The sequence below is a fragment of the Haliotis asinina genome, chromosome 8 (genome assembly GCF_037392515.1).
Source record: "Haliotis asinina isolate JCU_RB_2024 chromosome 8, JCU_Hal_asi_v2, whole genome shotgun sequence".
NCBI classification, from domain to species: Eukaryota; Metazoa; Mollusca; class Gastropoda; order Lepetellida; family Haliotidae; genus Haliotis; species Haliotis asinina.
Genome location: NC_090287.1, coordinates 52,114,032 through 52,134,816, shown reverse-complemented (window position 1 = coordinate 52,134,816; position 20,785 = coordinate 52,114,032). Strand labels below are relative to the sequence as shown.

The 20,785-nt window shown below is 43.3% G+C and overlaps 2 protein-coding genes across 2 annotated transcripts; one reads left to right on the top strand and one right to left on the bottom strand.

Moving 5' to 3' along the window:
• Nucleotides 1-14,260: 14,260 nt before the first annotated feature.
• Nucleotides 14,261-17,560, bottom strand: LOC137295292 (S-adenosylmethionine-dependent methyltransferase Rv2258c-like). Its single transcript, XM_067826606.1, has 3 exons — nucleotides 17,511-17,560; nucleotides 16,995-17,236; nucleotides 14,261-14,889 (listed from the first exon to the last, which is right to left on the bottom strand). Exons 1-3 carry the CDS (start codon nucleotides 17,558-17,560, stop codon nucleotides 14,261-14,263), a joined length of 921 nt encoding a protein of 306 aa, XP_067682707.1.
• An 8-nt stretch (nucleotides 17,561-17,568) lies between these two features.
• On the top strand, nucleotides 17,569-18,786 carry LOC137295291 (uncharacterized). Its single transcript, XM_067826604.1, has one exon. The coding sequence runs from the start codon at nucleotides 17,569-17,571 to the stop codon at nucleotides 18,784-18,786; it is 1,218 nt and encodes a 405-aa protein (XP_067682705.1).
• Nucleotides 18,787-20,785: the final 1,999 nt, after the last annotated feature.

Sequence of the window (20,785 nt, the reverse complement as noted above, 5' to 3'; positions counted from 1 at the left end):
TTGTTTTACTGTAGGCACCACCACTGGGGTATGTGATAACAATGCGGTTAACCCGGCTCTCCCCAGGTTTGAATAACCCGTGTGTCCAAGCTGTTTTGCTTGAGCTTTTAATTGTTTTACCGTAGGAGGGGCTTCTAAACCTAGTAATCTCAACAATGCTGACTTCCGCATTCTAGAATACCCGATCACACCTCTCTGTTTTGCGACCCGCTTCAGCTCGCGCACAGTAGTCATAGTGTTTACACCTAAGAGAACCAATGTCTAATTGGTTCACAGTAAAGGGAGGTAACCCTTAAGTGGCTGTTTCACGCACTGTTGGATATAGTGTTCCTTGTGCATGTATTCCTGTATATGAGTAAAACATTTATTTGGTGTCTATCTTGAGCAGTCGCCTACGTTCTTTTATGTAGTCCTTTTTATTCTCGTAGATGAGTTGATGTCTGACTACGTTCGCTCCGTGAGCTTTACATAGACAGTAGTGCCCTTTAACCCCGATACCACACACAGAACACGTGTAGTTAGGACTTCCCATATGGAAACAACAGAACCCCTGATTCCTGCATTTCCTACCACAGGCCTCGGTCTTCCCCATAAGTATGTATTCGCATCGGTATGGAGCGGGTCTCATGTTTACTTATATAGGTATTTTAATTTAATTGCTTAGCAACCAACGCAGTAGCTGCTATACCCAACACTATGAAGCCCAGTTCACGATTCATTTGTCCCTTGGATGGTGTGTAGTACTGAGCGAGTGTGGGTTTATTGAGCGGTTCCAATCGTTTACCAGTTAGTTCATTGCGTCATCGACATCGTTGAATGTTTGAACGGCATGGTTTTCACGCTGGAGTTGTTCGTTAATAAAATCGATCCTCTGGAGGCGTTTTTTAGCGTACTCGGCCTGTGCCTTTTGTAAGTTCTCAGTAGCGAGATCGTGTCGCTTCCTTTCTTCCTGTATTTCAGCCGCGTGATCATCTCGTAGTTTCGAGAAGAGGAAATTACTCCCAGAAAATGCCAGGGCATTCACTAACGCCCCACCGACCATCATAGCTATCGTGGCCATCCCTATATTTATTTCATTATATTATCAGGTATTATCCCTTGTTTTACTAGGAAGTCTTTTGTGGCCATCGCCATACCAAGGTTCATTATGAGCATACCCATATCCTGCAGGTTGAAATCTAGCTTGATAGTTGGTTGTTTAAGCACCATTTTAGTCAACCGAGCGTACCCTACTGCTAGACTGGCGACCACTGTGGCGTGGTATGCGTCGTTGACGAACGTTTTCCCCTCAGACATTATGTATATATAAAAATATTTTAAATTATAACATGATATGCGGGTCGACAGTGGGGGTTACCTCACTGTTGGGGGGTACCACCTCACGGTGAGGGTTTCCCTCACGTGTATATAACCACGAGATAGCCAAGGCAGCAGTTACGCCTACAGCCAACAACAGTCGGGTTTGGTTGGTCACTTTATGTTGGTTACACCACCGTTTTTTACCGGCAGCTACTCTTTTAGGATTCTTCTGCCTGGTTACTGTTGGGGTCACTTCCCCCACTGGTTCCCTGGTCTCCTGTGAAGGGGTCACTTCCCTCACTGTTGGGGGTGTGGGGGGTACCACCACTGGGGTTTCCTCCTCCTCCCTGGCATCCATCTATACTATTATTATTATTTTTTCTCTCAAATTGACAATGTTTTGCCGTGATAATCGCCGCCGTCACTGGAGCCAACAACATACCATATTTGTGGTACAGCCCGCAGCTGATAGAGCTCACGGCGTGTTCGATAAAAGGGTCTTTCTCGAGGTCCTCCCACAGGTAAAGTCGGCGCTCTGGTGGAATGGGAAGGAAGTATGACACAATACCGGTGTATATCTGGGTCATAGCCGATCCTATTGTCTTTGTCATTTCTGCTCCGAGCCGGGACTCGTATCTAGCGTACAGCTTATCGATTTCTTCGGCTGACATTTTGTGAATTTTATCCGGAGTGTAGTCTCCAAAGTAATGTTTGGCTTTGCCGCCAACAGCCAACGCCACCAGTTTCTCTCGCTTATCATCAGTGGCGCCTGCCGGCGGCGTGGGGGAGACCCCCAACTGTTCGAGCAATTCCTCACACTCCATCTTATAATATAACAAGTAAGATTTAGTTTTAACTATATAATACCCGATGCAGAAAAAACACAGAGAAATGAAGGTTAAGTTGCACACGACAAATACTTCAAATATCATAGCTATATGCTTAGCTTTGCTTAGCTTTGCTTAGCATACTATATATGCTACTGGTTGGTCGGTCTTTAGCACGAGCTTAGCGTGTTTAGTTTCAGCGAGCTGTTTCTTCACACGTTCCCGTTCTAATTTGCTCATCACATTGTTCTCTCTCAAACACTCCTCGAACGAATCCCTGTCCTTGCAGTGAAATAAGGCCACCCATCGCGTCTGCTCCCTGAGGTCTTTCAACACCGAGTTGAACTTCTGCGTTAGCACCCAGACGCTGTGATTTGCATGCCGGCCGGAGAAGGCCAGGTACGATAGCATGTCTCTCTTTTTTGTTATCTCGCGATTAGCGCTGCAGTCGTCCAGTATGAACAGCGTCGGTTCCCCTTTAAATTTCTCGTGAAGAGCTTTCAACCAGTCCTGCAGGCGTGTTCCAGGGTCGATTTTGTGTATGTCCGGGTCCGTCATCACCCAAGGTCGCGCGTACGTTTTATTCATGCTCAGAGTAGGGCACATGATAACGATGTTATCGAACACATCCTTGTAGTAACCCTCCAACATATCCAACACGAAAACGGTCTTCCCACAACCAGTCTACCCGCACACTATGGCGCAGTGTGGGTCAGTGGGGAGGTGGGGCAGTGGGGACTGTTTATTGTTGGGGGGTGTGGGGGGGTACCCCCCATCAGTAGATGGCTTGCACGAATCTCCCATTGTCTATATTAAGTTGCGCGTCCATAATAACGTACAGATATAATTTCAACTTACCAGCGGGTTGAGCCTTCTTAGTAATCTGGATGGTTATCCCTTCACTGCCGTTATCTATACGGCGCCCGCTACCGTGCAGTTTATCATCATCCGTGGATCGCATGTCCAACCATAGGGCATACTTGGTGGTCAGGTATTCACCGATCTGCACGGAGCCGAGGTCCAGGTCCTTTGTTATATAATGTTGGGTCCCCACTGGTAGCTTTTTTATCTCATCCCACTGCTGGTGTGGTCTCATACCATGACTGAACAGCTGGTTGGGCACGCCCTCGATGGTCACTTCCACCTTTTCAATCTCGGGGTTGAAAAACTTCTCGCTGTCCCTCCGGAATGGCTCGTAATCCTCCACGGGGACGACCAGGATACCTTTCATCGATCGCGCCGGCACGTTCAGGTTGATATTCCACACAGTGTCGCTCTTATCTCGCACGACTGATCTATGCCTCAGTACGCGATCGTACAGGATAGCCATCTTCCCAGAGTACTGGCTTCGAACCTGCCTGGCCAGCTCCGGGCTAGTGACCATGTCGAACTCCAGAGAGATGTTGTCTATGGTATAACTGGCCTCATCACCGTTCGGCGTACGCACTACTTTGCTATAGTCGTTAAACGTGAGCTCGTATTCGAGCCTATCACCCAGCGCGGCCTGGTAAAACGGCGCGTGTCCCGTGAGCAACTCGAAGTCGAGCGGCACGCAGAATCGATTCCCGTATGCTCGAGCGATGGCCTTTTCACCGTCCGATAGCTTGTCTAGCTGGTCTTGCGTGAAGGCATACCCTATGCGCGACCGGGTTGATTTGCTGATACCCTGGTACACATCATTGACTCGTTCTCCCTCGCTTTTCCAGAGATCCCCGTAGCAGTGAAACACGTCGCTGTCGTCGATGCTCAGCACCTCGTTACCGCTGATCTTGACGGTCGTTTTCTTGATGATAGCTCGACCCACGTTCCGCACTAGCTCGCGTTTGTCGTTGTCGGAGGTCAACGTGATATTGAACGCCAGTCGAACAGTGCCTGGTACAATGAGGTCATTCTCACCAAGGTTTGGAAATCTAACCAGCAGAGTTTGATTCTGGTCTATCTTGCTGGGATTGTTGGTGATGGTCACCGACTGGCGCACGGCTCTGGCTCCTAATGGCTCTCTCAATCTTCTGAAAGGATCTAATTTTCTACCGTACATTGTTATATAAATGAAATATATTTTTAATACTAATGGATGAAGACATAGATATGACGGATATGTCGGGCGATAGTGCCCAGGCATTCGATGATGACCAGGAGACCTCATTCAGTACTTACCTACAGCCTGCTGTCGACGAAGATATAAACAATCAGGAGACCTCATTATCGAAGAAAAGGGCCGAACTCATTAAGGGCGCCGTCGACGATTATTACAACGCAACTGAAAATAGAGACAACATCAAGCAGCCGGGAAGGGAACATTCCAAGTTTACCCTCATCAATAAAACGCTGCGTTTGAAGGCTCACCCGGATGCCGATCTCGTGAATAAAAGCACGGGAAAACCGCTTGCCTTATCAACATTGGCCAGAAAATATGGGATTGACTTTATCCGCGATAAACTAGGCTTAGAATATTATGGTGTCGCGCGACCTAAGATTCCTCCGGAGTTAGTTCAAAGTCTGGAAGGCATCAGGGACGCCCCATCGGATCAAAACATGACTTATGATATTGAAAAGGTGTTGGACGACTACAAGAACAAGCCCTTCCCGGGTCTCAAAAATACCTTTCGGGAACTGAAGGGGTTGGACCTGTTGATGCAAACCCTTCGTGGTCATCTCTGGAAAAGCACGGCCAAAATTAGTGTGATAGACGACCACATCGCCCATGAAAAGGACAAACTCGGTGAAACTGAGGACGAGGCTCTGAAAGCCACCATCAAGAAACGAATGCGTAATTTGGAAGAGGAAAGGCAGGCCTGGCTGGAGACAGCATCCTCCTTCAAAGAAAAGCTTAGATCCCAGGTCAGCCGTGTGCGGGAAACCATCAATCAAGTCCTCCACCGAGACACCACGTTAGCAGACAGGATTCGGATATTGTTCCGGGAGCAAGGGATCACCATCGCCAGCATTCTGACTGCATTGGGTTTCATCATATCAACCCTGGTGGTGTCACTGACAGGGGGTACCCCTGTGGGGCCTGCCGGCGGCGGGGGAACTCCCACACCTGCCGGCGGTGTTAAAGACTGGATAAAAAAACTCGGGGAACACCTAGCTAAACTGGCTGGTAAAGCCGCCGAAGCCCTTCCCGGCATCCTGGGTAGCATCGTCTCGTGGTTGTTGGGCGCTCTGGCTAAAACTGCCATGTGGTTCAGTCAAAACCTGTGGGCAGCCATCGTTGCCGTGGCGGGTCTGGTGTACGTAGCGGCTAAGAAATTTTTAACCAAATAAGTCCCAAAGCTACCCCACCAACCACCAGGGCCGTTTTATTATCAATATGATTGGTGGCCTGAATATGGGGGTGTGTGGGGGGTACCTCCACATGAACTTTAGACTCCGGGGGTGGCGCCACTATACCCGTTTCACGTGGTGGGATGTGTGGGATATAGGGGGCGTTAATATCGGGGTTGATACCCAACTTTTGATCCGCCGTGGCTATGACTATTTTGTTGTTATAAGCCACCACTTTTTTTACTCTCAGTTGCATATCACTCGGAGCCATGTACAGCCCCACGCCGAACACGTAATTGACTTTCGATCTGGCGTATTCTAACACGTTTTGGTAACGGTCGATGGCCCGCGGGAGATCAACTGGAGAATTGATAGCATCCTCAACGTTGGAAACGAACTGTTTCTGAGCGTCGTAAGCAGTTCCCTTACCGAGGATGTTGGAACGCGTCATCGACTGCGCACCCAACAGCGCCCACACGTACGTTCGAATCGAGTCGTTCAAGCGTATTGTACCAGCACGAGTGAATTCTTTCGATGTTTTTGAGATCATTTTAGTCCAGGCTGTGGCTGCATCAGGATTGATTTGCTTTATACAGCTGACATGGACCTTTTCATTCGTTGTGGGGCCTGTAAATGTATGTTTGCTTGGGTTGTATGAACCATCTTTAGAACCGGCATAATATGTTCCGGACCTGTAGAAGTACACGAGAACTATACCGAGACCATGGTTCACACCAGGAAGGCGAAAGTCTTTATTCGTTGGAATCTCAAACTCCCCACAAACACGTTCATAAGCGCGTTTATCATAGGGGTTATTCGTCATACTCCACGCTTTATCTTGGGGAAGAGGAGCACTTATTTCCTTCAATATTCGTCTCGTTTGATAATAAATATGAAACAAAATACCGTAGTCTGGTGTCACACCCGACCCTGTCGTCGCACACCACACAGCAAAGTTGAGTTGGTTCTGCCAAAACTGCATTGGGTTTTGATTCCAGTTTACCACCGCCTGCGCGTTATTAACGGACACGATATAGTTTTCAAAGATATTAATAAAGGTTGTTTTAAACCCCTTACTACCTTCCACCACGATTTTCAAGTGTGCTAAATCCATATTATAATATATAAATTATATATTATAATATGTACATAACACTTCCAGGAATAACGAGCGGTGAGGCCGTTCAGCTGACGCACGCAATCGATAACACGTCAGGTCAACTCAAAGTCGCACTCTGCGATATCACCTACCTACCGCAATGGACTAACATCAACGCCAGCAACAATAAGCTGTTCGTCAGTGGGGCTCACAGTCAGATAACTGACGGCTACTACAGCGTGTGCTCTCTAAACGACGAGGTCTTCAAACCCCTGGGAGCCGAACTCAAGATGAACGACTCAAACGGCACAGTGGTGTTAATCAACAACGGAAGAACCTCATTGAGGCTCGGCCGACCATTAGCTAGGATACTCGGTATGTCTCCTGACGAGATAAAACCAACAACAACCGTCACAGGCACGAAGTTACCCGACCTAGTACCGTACCGAGAGCTGTACATTCATCTCGGTCAGGTGAGCACAACGTACAACATTCAAGGAGGTCACCCTTCCACTATACTGAGAGCAGTGCCGGTGAAAACTGAGAAATACAACGACGGTAGAACCGAGTCGTTTTCACCACGGCAGTATAAGAGATTAACCCAGGGCAACATACCTGAGCTGACAATATCGGTGTTAGATATAAATCATAATCCTGTAAATATAGGATACCTCAGCTTAACGCTTCATGTAAAATGACCAGCGCACAAGGGCCCGGAGTGAAAAAATGCGTCAATATCGGGATCTCCGACCTCGGAGACACGCGCGGTTTCGACGCTCCCGGAGTAGATGGTAAATCGTATGCCTTGCAACTGAAAAACAACATTTACAAACGCGTTGAAGTCTCCGGTGGAACCCTAAGTGATATAGTAGATACCACAAGAGCAACAGTCAACACTAAGTACGCCCTTGTCAACACCGGTGATAATAACTGGATAATATACCCATCGTTCGGGGGTAAACTGTTCGACTTAGACGATGTTGAGAGCACTACCATCGCCCGAAACAAGCCATATATGCTCGTCTTCACCGAAGATGACAAGTGGGTGTTGTTACCCGATAACGACGACTGGTTTCTCAATATTAGACTCGGCTCCCCTTACGTGTTCACGGATAACAAAGACAACCACCTAAACAAAGTCGTGAACAATGGAACCCTGCTCGTGGCTTATGTCCCAACTCAGAGACGTAGCGTAGTCGTCAGCCCACTCAACACTATGGCAGCCCACATGCTATCGAGTAAACTAACCATACAAAACGTGACATTGCAGTTGGTGTCTGAATTCGAAGGCGTGGTCAAGATACTAGAGAGTCTACCGGCAAACTCAACACTGATCATCAAAGTCTACCTAGGGGAACCATCGGGGAATGATGTCGAGATCGTGAAGGGGATCAAACTCGGGTGGGTGAAACGCCACCAGTATCAAGTTTGCAACGTTTACGTGCGGGTGGGTGTTGGAGCCGACACCAGTCTGGAGGGGGTCAACGTGATCGTGGAAAACAAGATATCACTAACCAAGATCTTCCTGCCTGACAACATACACTTCATGGGTATGAAGTTCACCCCTGAATTATTATCAAAAAACCAGTTGGAAATTATATCGTAATAGTATAATAATGACCAGTCATCCCAACACTACGCTTAATGACCTAGGAGATACGGAGGGATTCGATCAGCCTGGTGAGGAAGATGAATTATACATCCTGCACTTCAAAGACAACGTGTACAGACGGGTGCCGTTACCAGATTTAAAAGAGCCCAAATGGCTGATCAACTTAACATTCACCTCACCTTATATCACATTAAATAATGGGTTTGTCTCTAAGATTAAGAACAACGGTATCTGGGCCGGGGATTTCATTCCGGAGAGGGCATTAGTACACATAGCATCTACTGGTTACGAAAAAAAGGGGTTAAGTGCTTATCCAAACAATAAATTAACATTTAGCAGTAATCTTGATAGAATATCCTCCCCTTTCACCCTCATCATAGAAGTCTTCTTTACGTCTTTATTCCATGGAACCCCCCCAATAGTACACCAAATTTTACCCGGGGTGTCAATACGCTGGTCTTACATAGACCAATATTGTCGTATTGTTATACAACGGGATACCACGGGTCCTATAAACCACTTAATAAGATTCCGTGGGGTTTCTATTACAACAGGAAATTCTATTAGCCTCTCACCTATTGCCCTGACTAGTAGTCTAGAACTTGTAGACTTCAAATTCATTGATAGACTTTTAACTGAAACCCAATTAAAATATCTTTCAAAATATACATTATAGGATGGGTCTGTACCCAGTCGTAGAGGAAGTAGCGAAGACGCTGGAAACCGTAGATGGGTTCCGCTTGAGGCAGTTATGTGATGTGAAACGTCAACTAGAACAAGACCGTGACACGCGGAAAGCACTATGTAAAAAGTATAATAGAGCTTTCAATATCGTGGACGGGGCTGACACTACCCTTATGGCAACCAGCATGGGACTAGGGGCGGCAGGCGTTGGGTTGTTAGCTACCATCGTGGCCGCACCTATAGTGCTAGGTATTGAAATAACAGCTGGGGTGGCAGGGTTGGCAGGGTTGGCGCTTAAGTTAGTATCACGCAGACTGCATCGTAAGGCATTGAAACACGACGAGATCAGGGTTCTGGCCGAAGCAAAGCTCAACACAGTGAGTGAGCGTATTTCCACGGCACTCTCTGATAGTAAGATCTCAGAAGAGGAGTTTCGTTCAATCCTCTCTGAACTCACAAAATATAATGGAATGAAACAAGATATTCGATCCAAGTCTCGTAAGTCTGCTATCAGCGAGGACGAGAAAAAAAAGTACATAGAACAGGGGATACAAAAAGCCCAACAAGCCTTTATTATGAACACCAAAGAGATCATAGGCGGTTCACGTTAAACTGTTTCATCGATATAAACGTGACATAGGCCGCCAACTTTTTTGTAGTAGGGGTAATAGTAGCGCCCCAACCAAAGCCTTAGTTGTAGAGACTTTTTTAAAAAAAAGTGGGATCCAGATAGGGCCCTAGTGAGGTATCTATACCAGCCGGGGGAACACGAGGGTGATAGCCGTAAGCGGGCCACCGATCCTATATGGTCAGTCAAAACTTACAACATAGATAAAGTGGATATGAAAGCCGACGAACCTAACTTGTACTACTTGAGGGATGGGCCGGGTAGGGGGTTTGTAAGAGAAGAATTATTGATCGTACCGTACGGCACAGTGTTACCTCCTACCAACACACGGTAAACGTGACATAGGCACGCCAACTTTTTTGTAGTAGGGGTAATAGTAGCAAGAGCTAAGGGCCCAACCAAAGCCTTATTTACTAAATAAGGCTTTGTAGAGACTTTTCTTGAAAGTGGTCCAGAACCCCCATTGTATATACTACTGATGGTCATTTAATTACCCATATAATGATAACGATAATAGAGTGCGTTAAAGGGACAGGATGGTCTGATAATCCACGTGTCAATAGCAAGCCGCTGAAGCTGTGTTCGGACAATGCCATGACCATGTATTCATACCTGACGGAGTAAAACCTTCATGACCGATTCCGTCGACTCTAAAATCCCATGCGCCGTGACTGTTGAATCCATAACTGGAGCCCGCCAGGAACCTTTGCATGAGCAGAATGGTCAACTTCTAACAGACTACCGCGTCAACCTCTTGCCCCTTACTTGTCTGAGATAGGGCGAACTGGCCTCAAAATTCCTGACCCCCTCTCTTCTTCTTTCTCAGCTACAGATATTTCCGAAAAAGACTGTTTACATTTTGTTCAACTCTATTTATGAGGAAATTAGTGATGTACGTTTAGAGATAGGGTGGCCAGTTAAACAACTAAACGTGTCTTTCCCCCCAAATTGATTTACTTAATGAAGCTAATTCTTTAAAACTTTCTGCGAGGTGAATAGCTGTGCATATGCTGCTGCTCATAAACTAGGTCCAAAAGAAACGCCACCAAATATGTTTCTGGTTTAAACCAAAACTTAAGCTAAATATGGCATCATTAAATGTTTTGTTGCCAAAATCAGTCATTCTGCATCATTATTTAATGGATAACAAGAAGAAACAACACGCAGGTCATGATCTAAGATCAGATGAATGACACTTGGGTGCATTATCAAGTATTCAATCACCAATGCAGAATCGACTAGGAGCTTTTACAACTTTCTGGGCAGCACATATTGTCCAATGCCGGGGTGTGATCACCCCTAGCACTGATGCAGGCCCGAACAAGGCGTCGAACTGAGTAGGTAGGTCTTCTGATACCTTGATTAGGGATCCGACGCCATTTTTTTAGCAGAGTAGCTGCCAAACCGTTCTTCGTCAATGACTTATTTTGGCTTTTCGGAATATGACGTCCCAGTTATTCAATTGGGGACAGACCTTCAAGAACTGCAACCTGCTTTCGTCGCTAAAGTCCACTCTTCGCAAGTGTGCCAAGTGTAGCACAATACTGGTTCATCTCAGTCTGGCACGTCGGTGTTGGCACGTCAACGGCGGTGTTGAAAGGTCGACCGACACACAGAGGCCATGAATACGGAGTCGCCTGGTCACACTCTGTCGGCTCTGTGTTTTTCACAAAATACGAAATGCAAATGTTCACTAGGAATAGACATGTTCTTTTCTTTTCTATTTTGACAATTTACAGGCGTTATTATTTTGGGACCGTTTGCTTTGGTCGCTAAGCTTACTTCGGAGGAACGTCACTCAGTTTCCTTATAATAAAAGCATCTAATGCAAACAACAGAATGCCAAACAAAAACCTGTTTCTAGTAAAATTTAATGCATCTTGCAGAAACATTTCCTGGGTTGAGCTATGTCTTAAAAGTCAAAGCGATGGCAATTTGAAAGACGAGGTTCTCCTTGTGTGGTCATTTTCTACTGACAATCGGACGTGACAAATGTAATACTCTTAAGTGGAAATGTGGCGTGGTAATTAATGATGGATCGTCAGGTTACAAGGGTGGTGGTGGTGGTGGTGGTGTGGGTTTAGGTGGGATGGAATGGGCGGTGATTGAGCATCTTGTTGAAGATGAGGGATACACCTATCTTGGAATGCAAATCCGAGACAAGCTCCAGAATGCCAAAATTCAAGAAAACTTCAGGCTGCTTATAAATCTTGCTTAAAAGAGAATTTGGAGTTCAGGGCTAATTTCTCGAAACAAGGTCAAAGTAACCTATATTTCTGCTGCGCCAGTCTATTCCTATTGCTTTGAAGTAGTTGACTGGACAAAACAATACATCCATAGTTTTGACCGCCAGACCAAAAGGATCATGTCTGATAACAGAGCCTTCGCTCCTCTCTTAGGCGTTTATAAATGCCAATCAATTCTGGAGGTCAGGGTTTGATTAACGTGGATGCTGTTCATTATAGAATTTTATTGTGTACTTATGCACATGTATTTATCGGTTGATCCTCTGGTGATGCATGTCAAGACTCATGATGAAAGCAACGAATTCCACAGCTGTTTTAAGCGTGCCAGGGCTGTTCGGCAAAATCTGAAATTTGAGGTTGATTTTGTTGATGGCGATGTATTGCTGAACTGTACAGCCATAGGAGTAAACCATGTTAAGTCCTTCACCAAGTCGTTCCAGAGTCTGTCATTTGTGTAGAGGTTTTCTGAGGAACTGCTGCATCGTGTATATATGCAGTGTGTGGAACAGAATAGCAAATCAATAGACTCCTTCGTCTTGATGAAGTCAATAGTCCAAAAAGTACCCTTCCCGTTGTCTATATGAACACGTGTGGCAGTAAGCTGCTTCGTATGATATTGATCACGTGGCGGTTGTACTAGAAACAGTAAATGAAAGTCCATATATGTTATTAGTATTTGTCACTGCATCTGCAATACATGAACAGAACAGAATTTATTTAGATGGGTCCAATCTATCAATGTGTCAAAAACCCAGCAAAGCCAAAAACCCAGTAAGACGCCAGGGCCAAAATGTTACCAGCCAAAAATGAATTTAACCAAACCATGCAACTCCAAGAAAATAACTCAATGTTTAGTTACGATAAATAATTTGATGGACCTGAGATGTGCATTTACTGTCTTAGGGCCTACGTAGTTCGAACATTAAGGGAGGATCGATATTAACAGGGTACCTGTGGCTATCACATTTTATTTTCATACGTAACTATGGAATCATGTCTCAGGTTGCCATGCCCCAAAACGAAGGTTCCTGAAGCAAACCACCTGAATTCATCTGTGATGTTATATGTTGGTGGAGTTCGCGGCTACCTGGATATACTGAGGTATGTATTTACTAAGAGTCTACGTAGTTCGAGAATTAAGGGAGTACCGATATTCAACCAGTGGCTATCACGTTTTCATATGTAACGTAGGAATCATGTCTCAGATTGCCATGGCCCAAAACGATGGTTCCTGAAGCAAACTACCGTACACGGACCGGCACATCTCACAAAGTACCTTACCATTGGAATTGGCGGTAATAGGTCATGCAAACTCGTTTTCCAAGATGGAACAATTCTCCTTACTCTTTTAGTTTCATATTCCTGTTGTCTTTCTTGTCCTGTTTTACATTTTCAGGTCATCAGATAAACCTACAGGTTACACAAAATCAAATATTTCCCCTAGACATTGTATTTGTATAGCACCCTTATATTTTTAAAGAGCACCCATGCTGTCAACAGACATTCCATGTATACATGGCGCACAGACTGGCCTTTAGACGACATTACCTTTTCTGTTTAATTATTTTCCGAGCACAGACAGTTGAACACATCAACCCCATTTCCGCACCAAGTATCACTATCTCGAAAAGTATCCGTACACACATTAAGCATAAAAGATTGATTAATCTTTATACTTAAATTTGTGGTCAGTTTTTGTTACTGGATAAATCCGTTTCAAAAAACCCAAATATCTTACGTCATTTCATCCAGTTACAGCTGCCAATGTGTAGCTGAACCTAAAAGTTCATGAAGCAAAAATGTGGCCTCTTCAGTTACCACCGTTAAGGTGGGGGACATCTCACTGTGCCTGCACCTATTGCTCGAGGTAGAGGTCCTGTTGACCTTGGTTAACAACTGGGGGGTTAAATATACACTGTTGCAGTAAAGTAGAACTCAACTCCTGAGATTTAATCCCTTGTGACAACATACGGTGTTCAGGCACAGTTAGGATAAAAACCTAAAGGTACAGCTTCGAGCGTCAGTAGGTGTCGCTGTTTAGTGATAATATATGCCAACGCAGTGCTTTGAACTTGCGGTACGATAGTTCGGTGCTCAACCAGTAATTGTCGAACCTACATGTTACGCTCAACGAAAAAAATCGATTTCTAGATATAGTGTATTTACTGAGATGTATGGAGGATGTTTTTCTATTGTTTTACCAGACCATTGGGCAGTCTAGCTGTAAAGTTAGACAGTCCTTCAGAAATTAAGATCGTCATGGGCGACCGGGGTTAAAATCTACGTCCCGTCTGACTTGTACAGTTATCATGTGTTCTACAATCGATCACATTGACTAAACTGGACTATTTCTTCGGTCCCGATGAATGCCGGTTTAGACAGCTTCCACTGTACACTGATAAATTTTGCAAGTCACCACTTCTGCACTTCATGTACAATGCTTGTGAAGGGCCCTGTGAATATGTCTGGCAATGTCACCGCTACTCCAATATTTGAGTAGGACAGAAAATTATATCTTGTTATGAAATGCAGTATTGACACACTCGAACAACGTCACGGGTGTCCATAAGACGAAAACACTCCAAACGTACACCAATTCTACTTCTGGCAGACAAAGTGGATCTCCTTCTCATCAGTGTGACTTGCAGTCTCGTTTATGATGGTGAAACCGGCTTTGACAACCATTTCCCTTGCCAAAGATGCACCCCATGTTGCCCCAAGAGCTGCAGAGTCAGGCTGTCGGAAGCTCTCCGGGATGCACATGAAAGTACTTGCCGAGTAGTAGAACATAGATGTCCCGTTTGCAATGTTGCCAGCAATTCCTCCCTCAAGTCCAACCTCAATCATGCTGAAAATACCTCCTGGTTTCAGACATTGGTAGATCTGGTTTAAAGCTTGCCGTGGATAGGCAAGGTCGTGAATCACAAAGCGGGTTAGTATCCAGTCAAAACTGTCGTTGTATTTTTCAGGCAGGTTTTCAATATTGTCAGTGCTGTAAGAGATATTCTGAATGCCACGGCTATTTGCATCTGCTCTGGCTATTTCCAGTGGCTTGCCTGTTATGTCTGAACCAAGGAAGGTGCTGTTCTTGAATCGAGAGGCTAATTTATTCACCAGGACACCTGTTGCGCAGCCAAATTCCGCAACACTGATCCCAGATTCTGTAATGGAAACACAATACAAAGTCAAGGTTAAGTTAACATCTGGAAATATCTTCTGATTGGAATCTCACGTTTAAAAACCATATCAAAGTTACTTCTCCAGTTATGTATAGTGGAGTAGTATCAATATTATACTATTACATTCATCATGCATTTGGTTTGCAATGTAGCATATACACAAAACGAAAAGTATAGTAGTTTTTATGCTTGTAGCTATCGTATTTATTGTACATTCACTTTGTTTATATGTTGCAGCTTAACGCAAAGATCAAAGTCCAATCCAACTGTACATCGAGAAGAGCACATATTTCACGAGCACATAGAAGAAAGAGACGGATTCTGGATATCTGCTAAAACCTGGAAGGGTCGGATGAGGATTGTGATAATCATTGTAATTTCTCGACTGTGGGACAACTAAGGTGCGGGCTGGATGGCAAAAAGACGTTGAAAGGGCAAAAACGGAAATCTTGAGAATGTCGTCGATAAACATTATTGCTTTTAGCAACAGATTCAGATGCGTCCCAGTTAGCAACGGAGAATTCTAAATAATAACATGAAGACGAATTTGAACGTTTAATGAAAGAGAAACGGATAAATCCTTTCAATCTCCATAAGTAATCCCTGAGTCGATTGTATAATTCAGACCATAACGTAAGTACTAGTATGTGTTTGCTTGATATTGCATTCAGCTGCAGTGTACAGTCGAGTCTGCACCAGACAATCCAGTGATTGACAACACGAGATACAATTACTAATCATCAAATTGTGACGGCACCCAAAGTCCGGTAAACGGATTTTGCCCTATAAAGGATGAACGGATTCTGGCTGCAGAGTATGAACTTAACACTTAACTAGGTCTTGTCAACTACACATCTGGGAAAACACGCTAACGGATGGTGCCAATAAACATACGGAATTGCATCGGACATAACTTTTGTCATTGATGCATCATTTTCCCTTAAATATATTTGATAGTGTTGCCTATTCCTAGAATGTTGTGACCCTGATCGGACGACTCTGAGTCGCATGGTGCTCTTTGAAGTTTTGGTGAAAAGATCATGCCAGGTGGTATCTCGACTTACATGTAAAGGAGAGCACAATTTGTGTTGAAGGAGATGCCTACTTCTTGCCTAATCCGTTTATAAAAATATTATTTATGAGGAAATCCAGCATTTCGAATATTGCACTCTCTATAAATTATCCAGAACCTCTGAAGGTAGATGGTGATTTCTAGGAAGGTAAACAATTTTGGGAGTAATCTCCCTTGGTGCAGGTGTTGCTGTTCGGTGCGAGTCTTGATCAGCTTACAGGAGTTCCATCGAATAGCTCATTACATCTAGTAGTTCTACTGGTTCCATTCAGGTTTGCATATGTCGCTTTAGCACGGTGGTAGTTTATAGCTCCTTAAGTTTATCTCTCATACTATAATTGTATTCATCTTTCATCGCATGAAATTTGAAGCTCAGATTTTGGGTTGATTTGTGCAGCATATTTGTTCGAGTAAAATGTTTACAAAACGTTTACAAATACATGCATTAAGGAATGAAGTTTTCCCTTAAGTCTGTCACGGGGGATAGTTGAGACAACGTTGAAAAATCAAATGTTCTGACGGAACTGAACTCAGTCCGTTTCTGTGATTGTAACAAGTCAGGCAATGGAGAAGAAATAGGAACGGTATGCCATGACAACAATCCTTGATGATCTCTTATTGGGAATTGTGTTGGAAAAGCACGCCATAAGTGGCAGACATATTGAACTGCGAAATGACAGAGCCAGAATGGCTAATGTTTGTCATCTCTGGAGCACCAGAGTATACAATATTGTGTGAAGATGCCAAGGCTTCAATAATTTGATATCAGCGAGTCATAAGGGTATAAATTGTGAATCAATGTTACATATTTAGTTATTTATTTATGTCACTCCGAATTGTTTTATTCTCTATACTGGACCTAAAACATCTTATTGATATCTGGCTTGCAGACTATAATTAAGTAGAATTATTTGAAAGCATTAATTTAATAGTGATGATTATGAAAATACAGACACAACGTTAATGAGTGAAACTTGGTTATTAACGACTTATGAAGCACAGAAAATGACTATTTTGTCCTATCATGAAACTATCGTTCTTGACCGTTTCATTCTCCATGTTCACGCATATCATTTTCTACACATCATATAGATGAAATAGATGAAATTATTTTGGCATGTGATCTTACCGCCAGGGTTCCGTTGTTGAGCACAAGCCTTGATATTGTTATATCTCATGCCAAACAGGGGCATAAATCTGGATAATACCGACAGTGCCACGAAGGTTTGCTGGTGATCCTCTGGAAGATGGAACTTGGTGGACGTGTCGCTCACGCTGGTGACTTCTCCGACTGTCAGGGAAGCCAGGATCTCTCGGACATACCTTTGGAGAAAAGTATTCAGTATATGTCACTAAAACGTTCATTTTGTGCAATGGTGCTAGAGGTTCATGACATAGAGTGTTGTAATGGTATAAAGTCGATATTCTCCGACAGTCAGGGAACCCAGGATCTCACGGACATACCTTTGGAGAAAGGTATTCAGTATATGTCACTAAAACGTTCATTTTGTCTACTGGTGCTAGAGGTTCATGACATAGAGTGTTGTAATGGTATAAAGTCGATATTCTCCGACAGTCAGGGAACCCAGGATCTCACGGACATACCTTTGGAGAAAAGTATTCAGTATATGTCACTAAAACGTTCATTTTGTGCAATGGTGCTAGAGGTTCATGACATAGAGTGTTGTAATGGTATAAAGTCGATATTCTCCGACAGTCAGGGAACCCAGGATCTCACGGACATACCTTTGGAGAAAGGTATTCAGTATATGTCACTAAAACGTTCATTTTGTCTACTGGTGCTAGAGGTTCATGACATAGAGTGTTGTAATGGTATAAAGTCGATATTCTCCGACAGTCAGGGAACCCAGGATCTCACGGACATACCTTTGGAGAAAAGTATTCAGTATATGTCACTAAAACGTTCATTTTGTGCAATGGTGCTAGAGGTTCAGGACATAGAGTGTTGTAATGGTATAAAGTCGATATTCTCCGACTGTCAGGGAACCCAGGATCTCTCGGACATACCTTTGGAGAAAAGTATTCAGTATATGTCACTAAAACGTTCATTTTGTCTACTGGTGCTAGAGGTTCATGACATAGAGTGTTGTAATGGTATAAAGTCGATATTCTCCGACTGTCAGGGAACCCAGGATCTCTCGGACATACCTTTGGAGAAAAGTATTCAGTATATGTCACTGAAACGTTCATTTTGTGCAATGGTGCTAGAGGTTCATGACATAGAGTGTTGTAATGGTATAAAGTCGATATTCTCCGACTGTCAGGGAAGCCAGGATCTCACGGACATACCTTTGGAGAAAAGTATTCAGTATATGTCACTGAAACGTTCATTTTGTGCAATGGTGCTAGAGGTTCATGACATAGAGTGTTGTAATGGTATAAAGTCGATATTCTCCGACTGTCAGGGAAGCCAGGATCTCACGGACATACCTTTGGAGAAAAGTATTCAGTATATGTCACTGAAACGTTCATTTTGTGCAATGGTGCTAGAGGTTCAGGACATAGAGTGTTGTAATGGTATAAAGTCGATATTCTCCGACAGTCAGGGAAGCCAGGATCTCACGGACATACCTTTGGAGAAAGGTATTCAGTATATGTCACTAAAACGTTCATTTTGTCTACTGGTGCTAGAGGTTCATGACATAGAGTGTTGTAATGGTATAAAGTCGATATTCTCCGACTGTCAGGGAACCCAGGATCTCACGGACATACCTTTGGAGAAAGGTATTCAGTATATGTCACTAAAACGTTCATTTTGTCTACTGGTGCTAGAGGTTCAGGACATAGAGTGTTGTATTTGTATAAAGTCGATATTCGGAACAGGTCATGAGCAAAACTATAAAAGGGGCTAAAAAGAAAATGTTTGAGACAGGTCCAGTCTGTCATTGTGTCAGTGAATGTTGATTGTGACCGCTTCTGTAATACAAGATGGTTTTGAGATGGTTAAGTCTGATCAAGTGTGAAATAGTGTTGTAACTGCTGGGAGGTGTTGCTTGTTAAATGCTGTAAGGGACAGCAGTGTTTCTGACATTGTATTTGTACCCCGCTATATTTTCCTACCACTGCAATTCCTTTGCAGTGATTGTCATTGATTTGTATGTCTTAGTTTGTCCCTTTACTTTTATCTTTAACTTATGTCCTTTTTGATGGTTGGTTTCACAACGATGTATTTCATAGACTGATTGCTGGTTAATTCGTCGTTTCCATCAGCACGTTCACTACTCCCGGGTCCCGTGCTAGAGACAAGCAGAACATGACAGCACTGCCACCGATATGGTTCATCATCCTTTTTGAGTAGTCCGACATCTTCTCGAATAGAAGGGTGGTTGTGTTGAATCTGTCTGATGAAATTGTTACATAAATCCCATGAGGAATCTTTCTTTAAAATTGTCCAATGTAAAATCAGTAACCCTGAAATTATTGATCACAGATTGTAACTCCGTAGTTGTTTGCCTGGAAATAAGGTTATCGTCGAGATAACGGTTATCAGTCTTACATTGTTACGTTCACTACAACGTACACACACACACACACAACCACGTGGTTTAAATATGTCATGGTAAGGTGGTGTCAATGATCGCACTATACACTGTTGTCGTAAAAATGTGACAACCTTAATTTATGGAAGGGCATATAATGACACAACGTCCCAGTTTAAAACTGACAAACTCCGCTAGAGCAGTTATGGCGAACAGTGCATCCATAGGTATGGAACGATAGAGTGATGGAGACAAAATATTTTCATTACCGGATGTGATATCTAGAATGGACCAAAAACGCCCTTATACTCCATTCCAATACTTTGTTTTATGTGAAACAAAAATATGTTTTGTAAAACTACAAAGGTGCAGGCGAACTATCATGACAAATATTTCACGTCTATTGCATGTTCTGCGCAATACTTTCTTCTGTTAAAAGCTATGGATCCAGGCCAGGATCAAGCGCAAAAGAACCAAATTTCATGACACAGATGACGGGCAGCCCATACCTTTTCAATGGCCTCCACACAGCTTGAATATTACCGAGTGCGTCCTAAAACTTCACACACCCAATTTTGAATTTTAACAATATGGTTCCGATTCACAGTACAAAATACAGCTCTCCCGTTCCAAGCAGTTAATCCTCAAAGATTCAGAGCGAAAGTCTATGTTTAGTCAATGTTTTAGTATATAGTATTGTGAATAGTTTACATTTGTTCGTGCAAAGCAGGTAGGTTTGCTTGATAATATAAAGAGGATGCTTGCATATTAACACAAACAATAAATCTGCATTATGTATAATAAAAGGTAAATGTAATATTATTGAGAATAACATGATGATACTAGCTATAGGTCATTCTAATGAATGCTTTATCATGACAGAAAAATTGACATATACCTGGTAGTTATAGACAGGCCCTAATAGGGCGATTGTGCACCAAATGACTAAAAAATGATGACACAAAAATGCTTTTGTGATGTTGTTCCAAAGTCAACGACAGTTATGTACGCGTGTGAGTATTATGTTCATCAAACACATAAATGTTCAAATTCATGTGAAAATTATAATTCAATATTTCAAATTCGAGATTTTCGAACAGTTTTTCATGTAAGAAATGCTATGTTTTCCAGAAGGAAAATGGGGCGTTTTACAGAGTGGACCCGACAGCAAAGGCATATCTGTCAATCATACGAAAATAGATCTGAAGAAAATTCAAAGCATCGAAGAAATAATGATTAACAAGGCAAACGACAAACGCTTCCATTCAACCGAGTACTTAAAAACTCTCTCAAAAAGGATAATTTATAAAAAAATACAATGTAGTAAAATAAATAATCATAACATATGACTATGTAATAACCACGTGCCCGT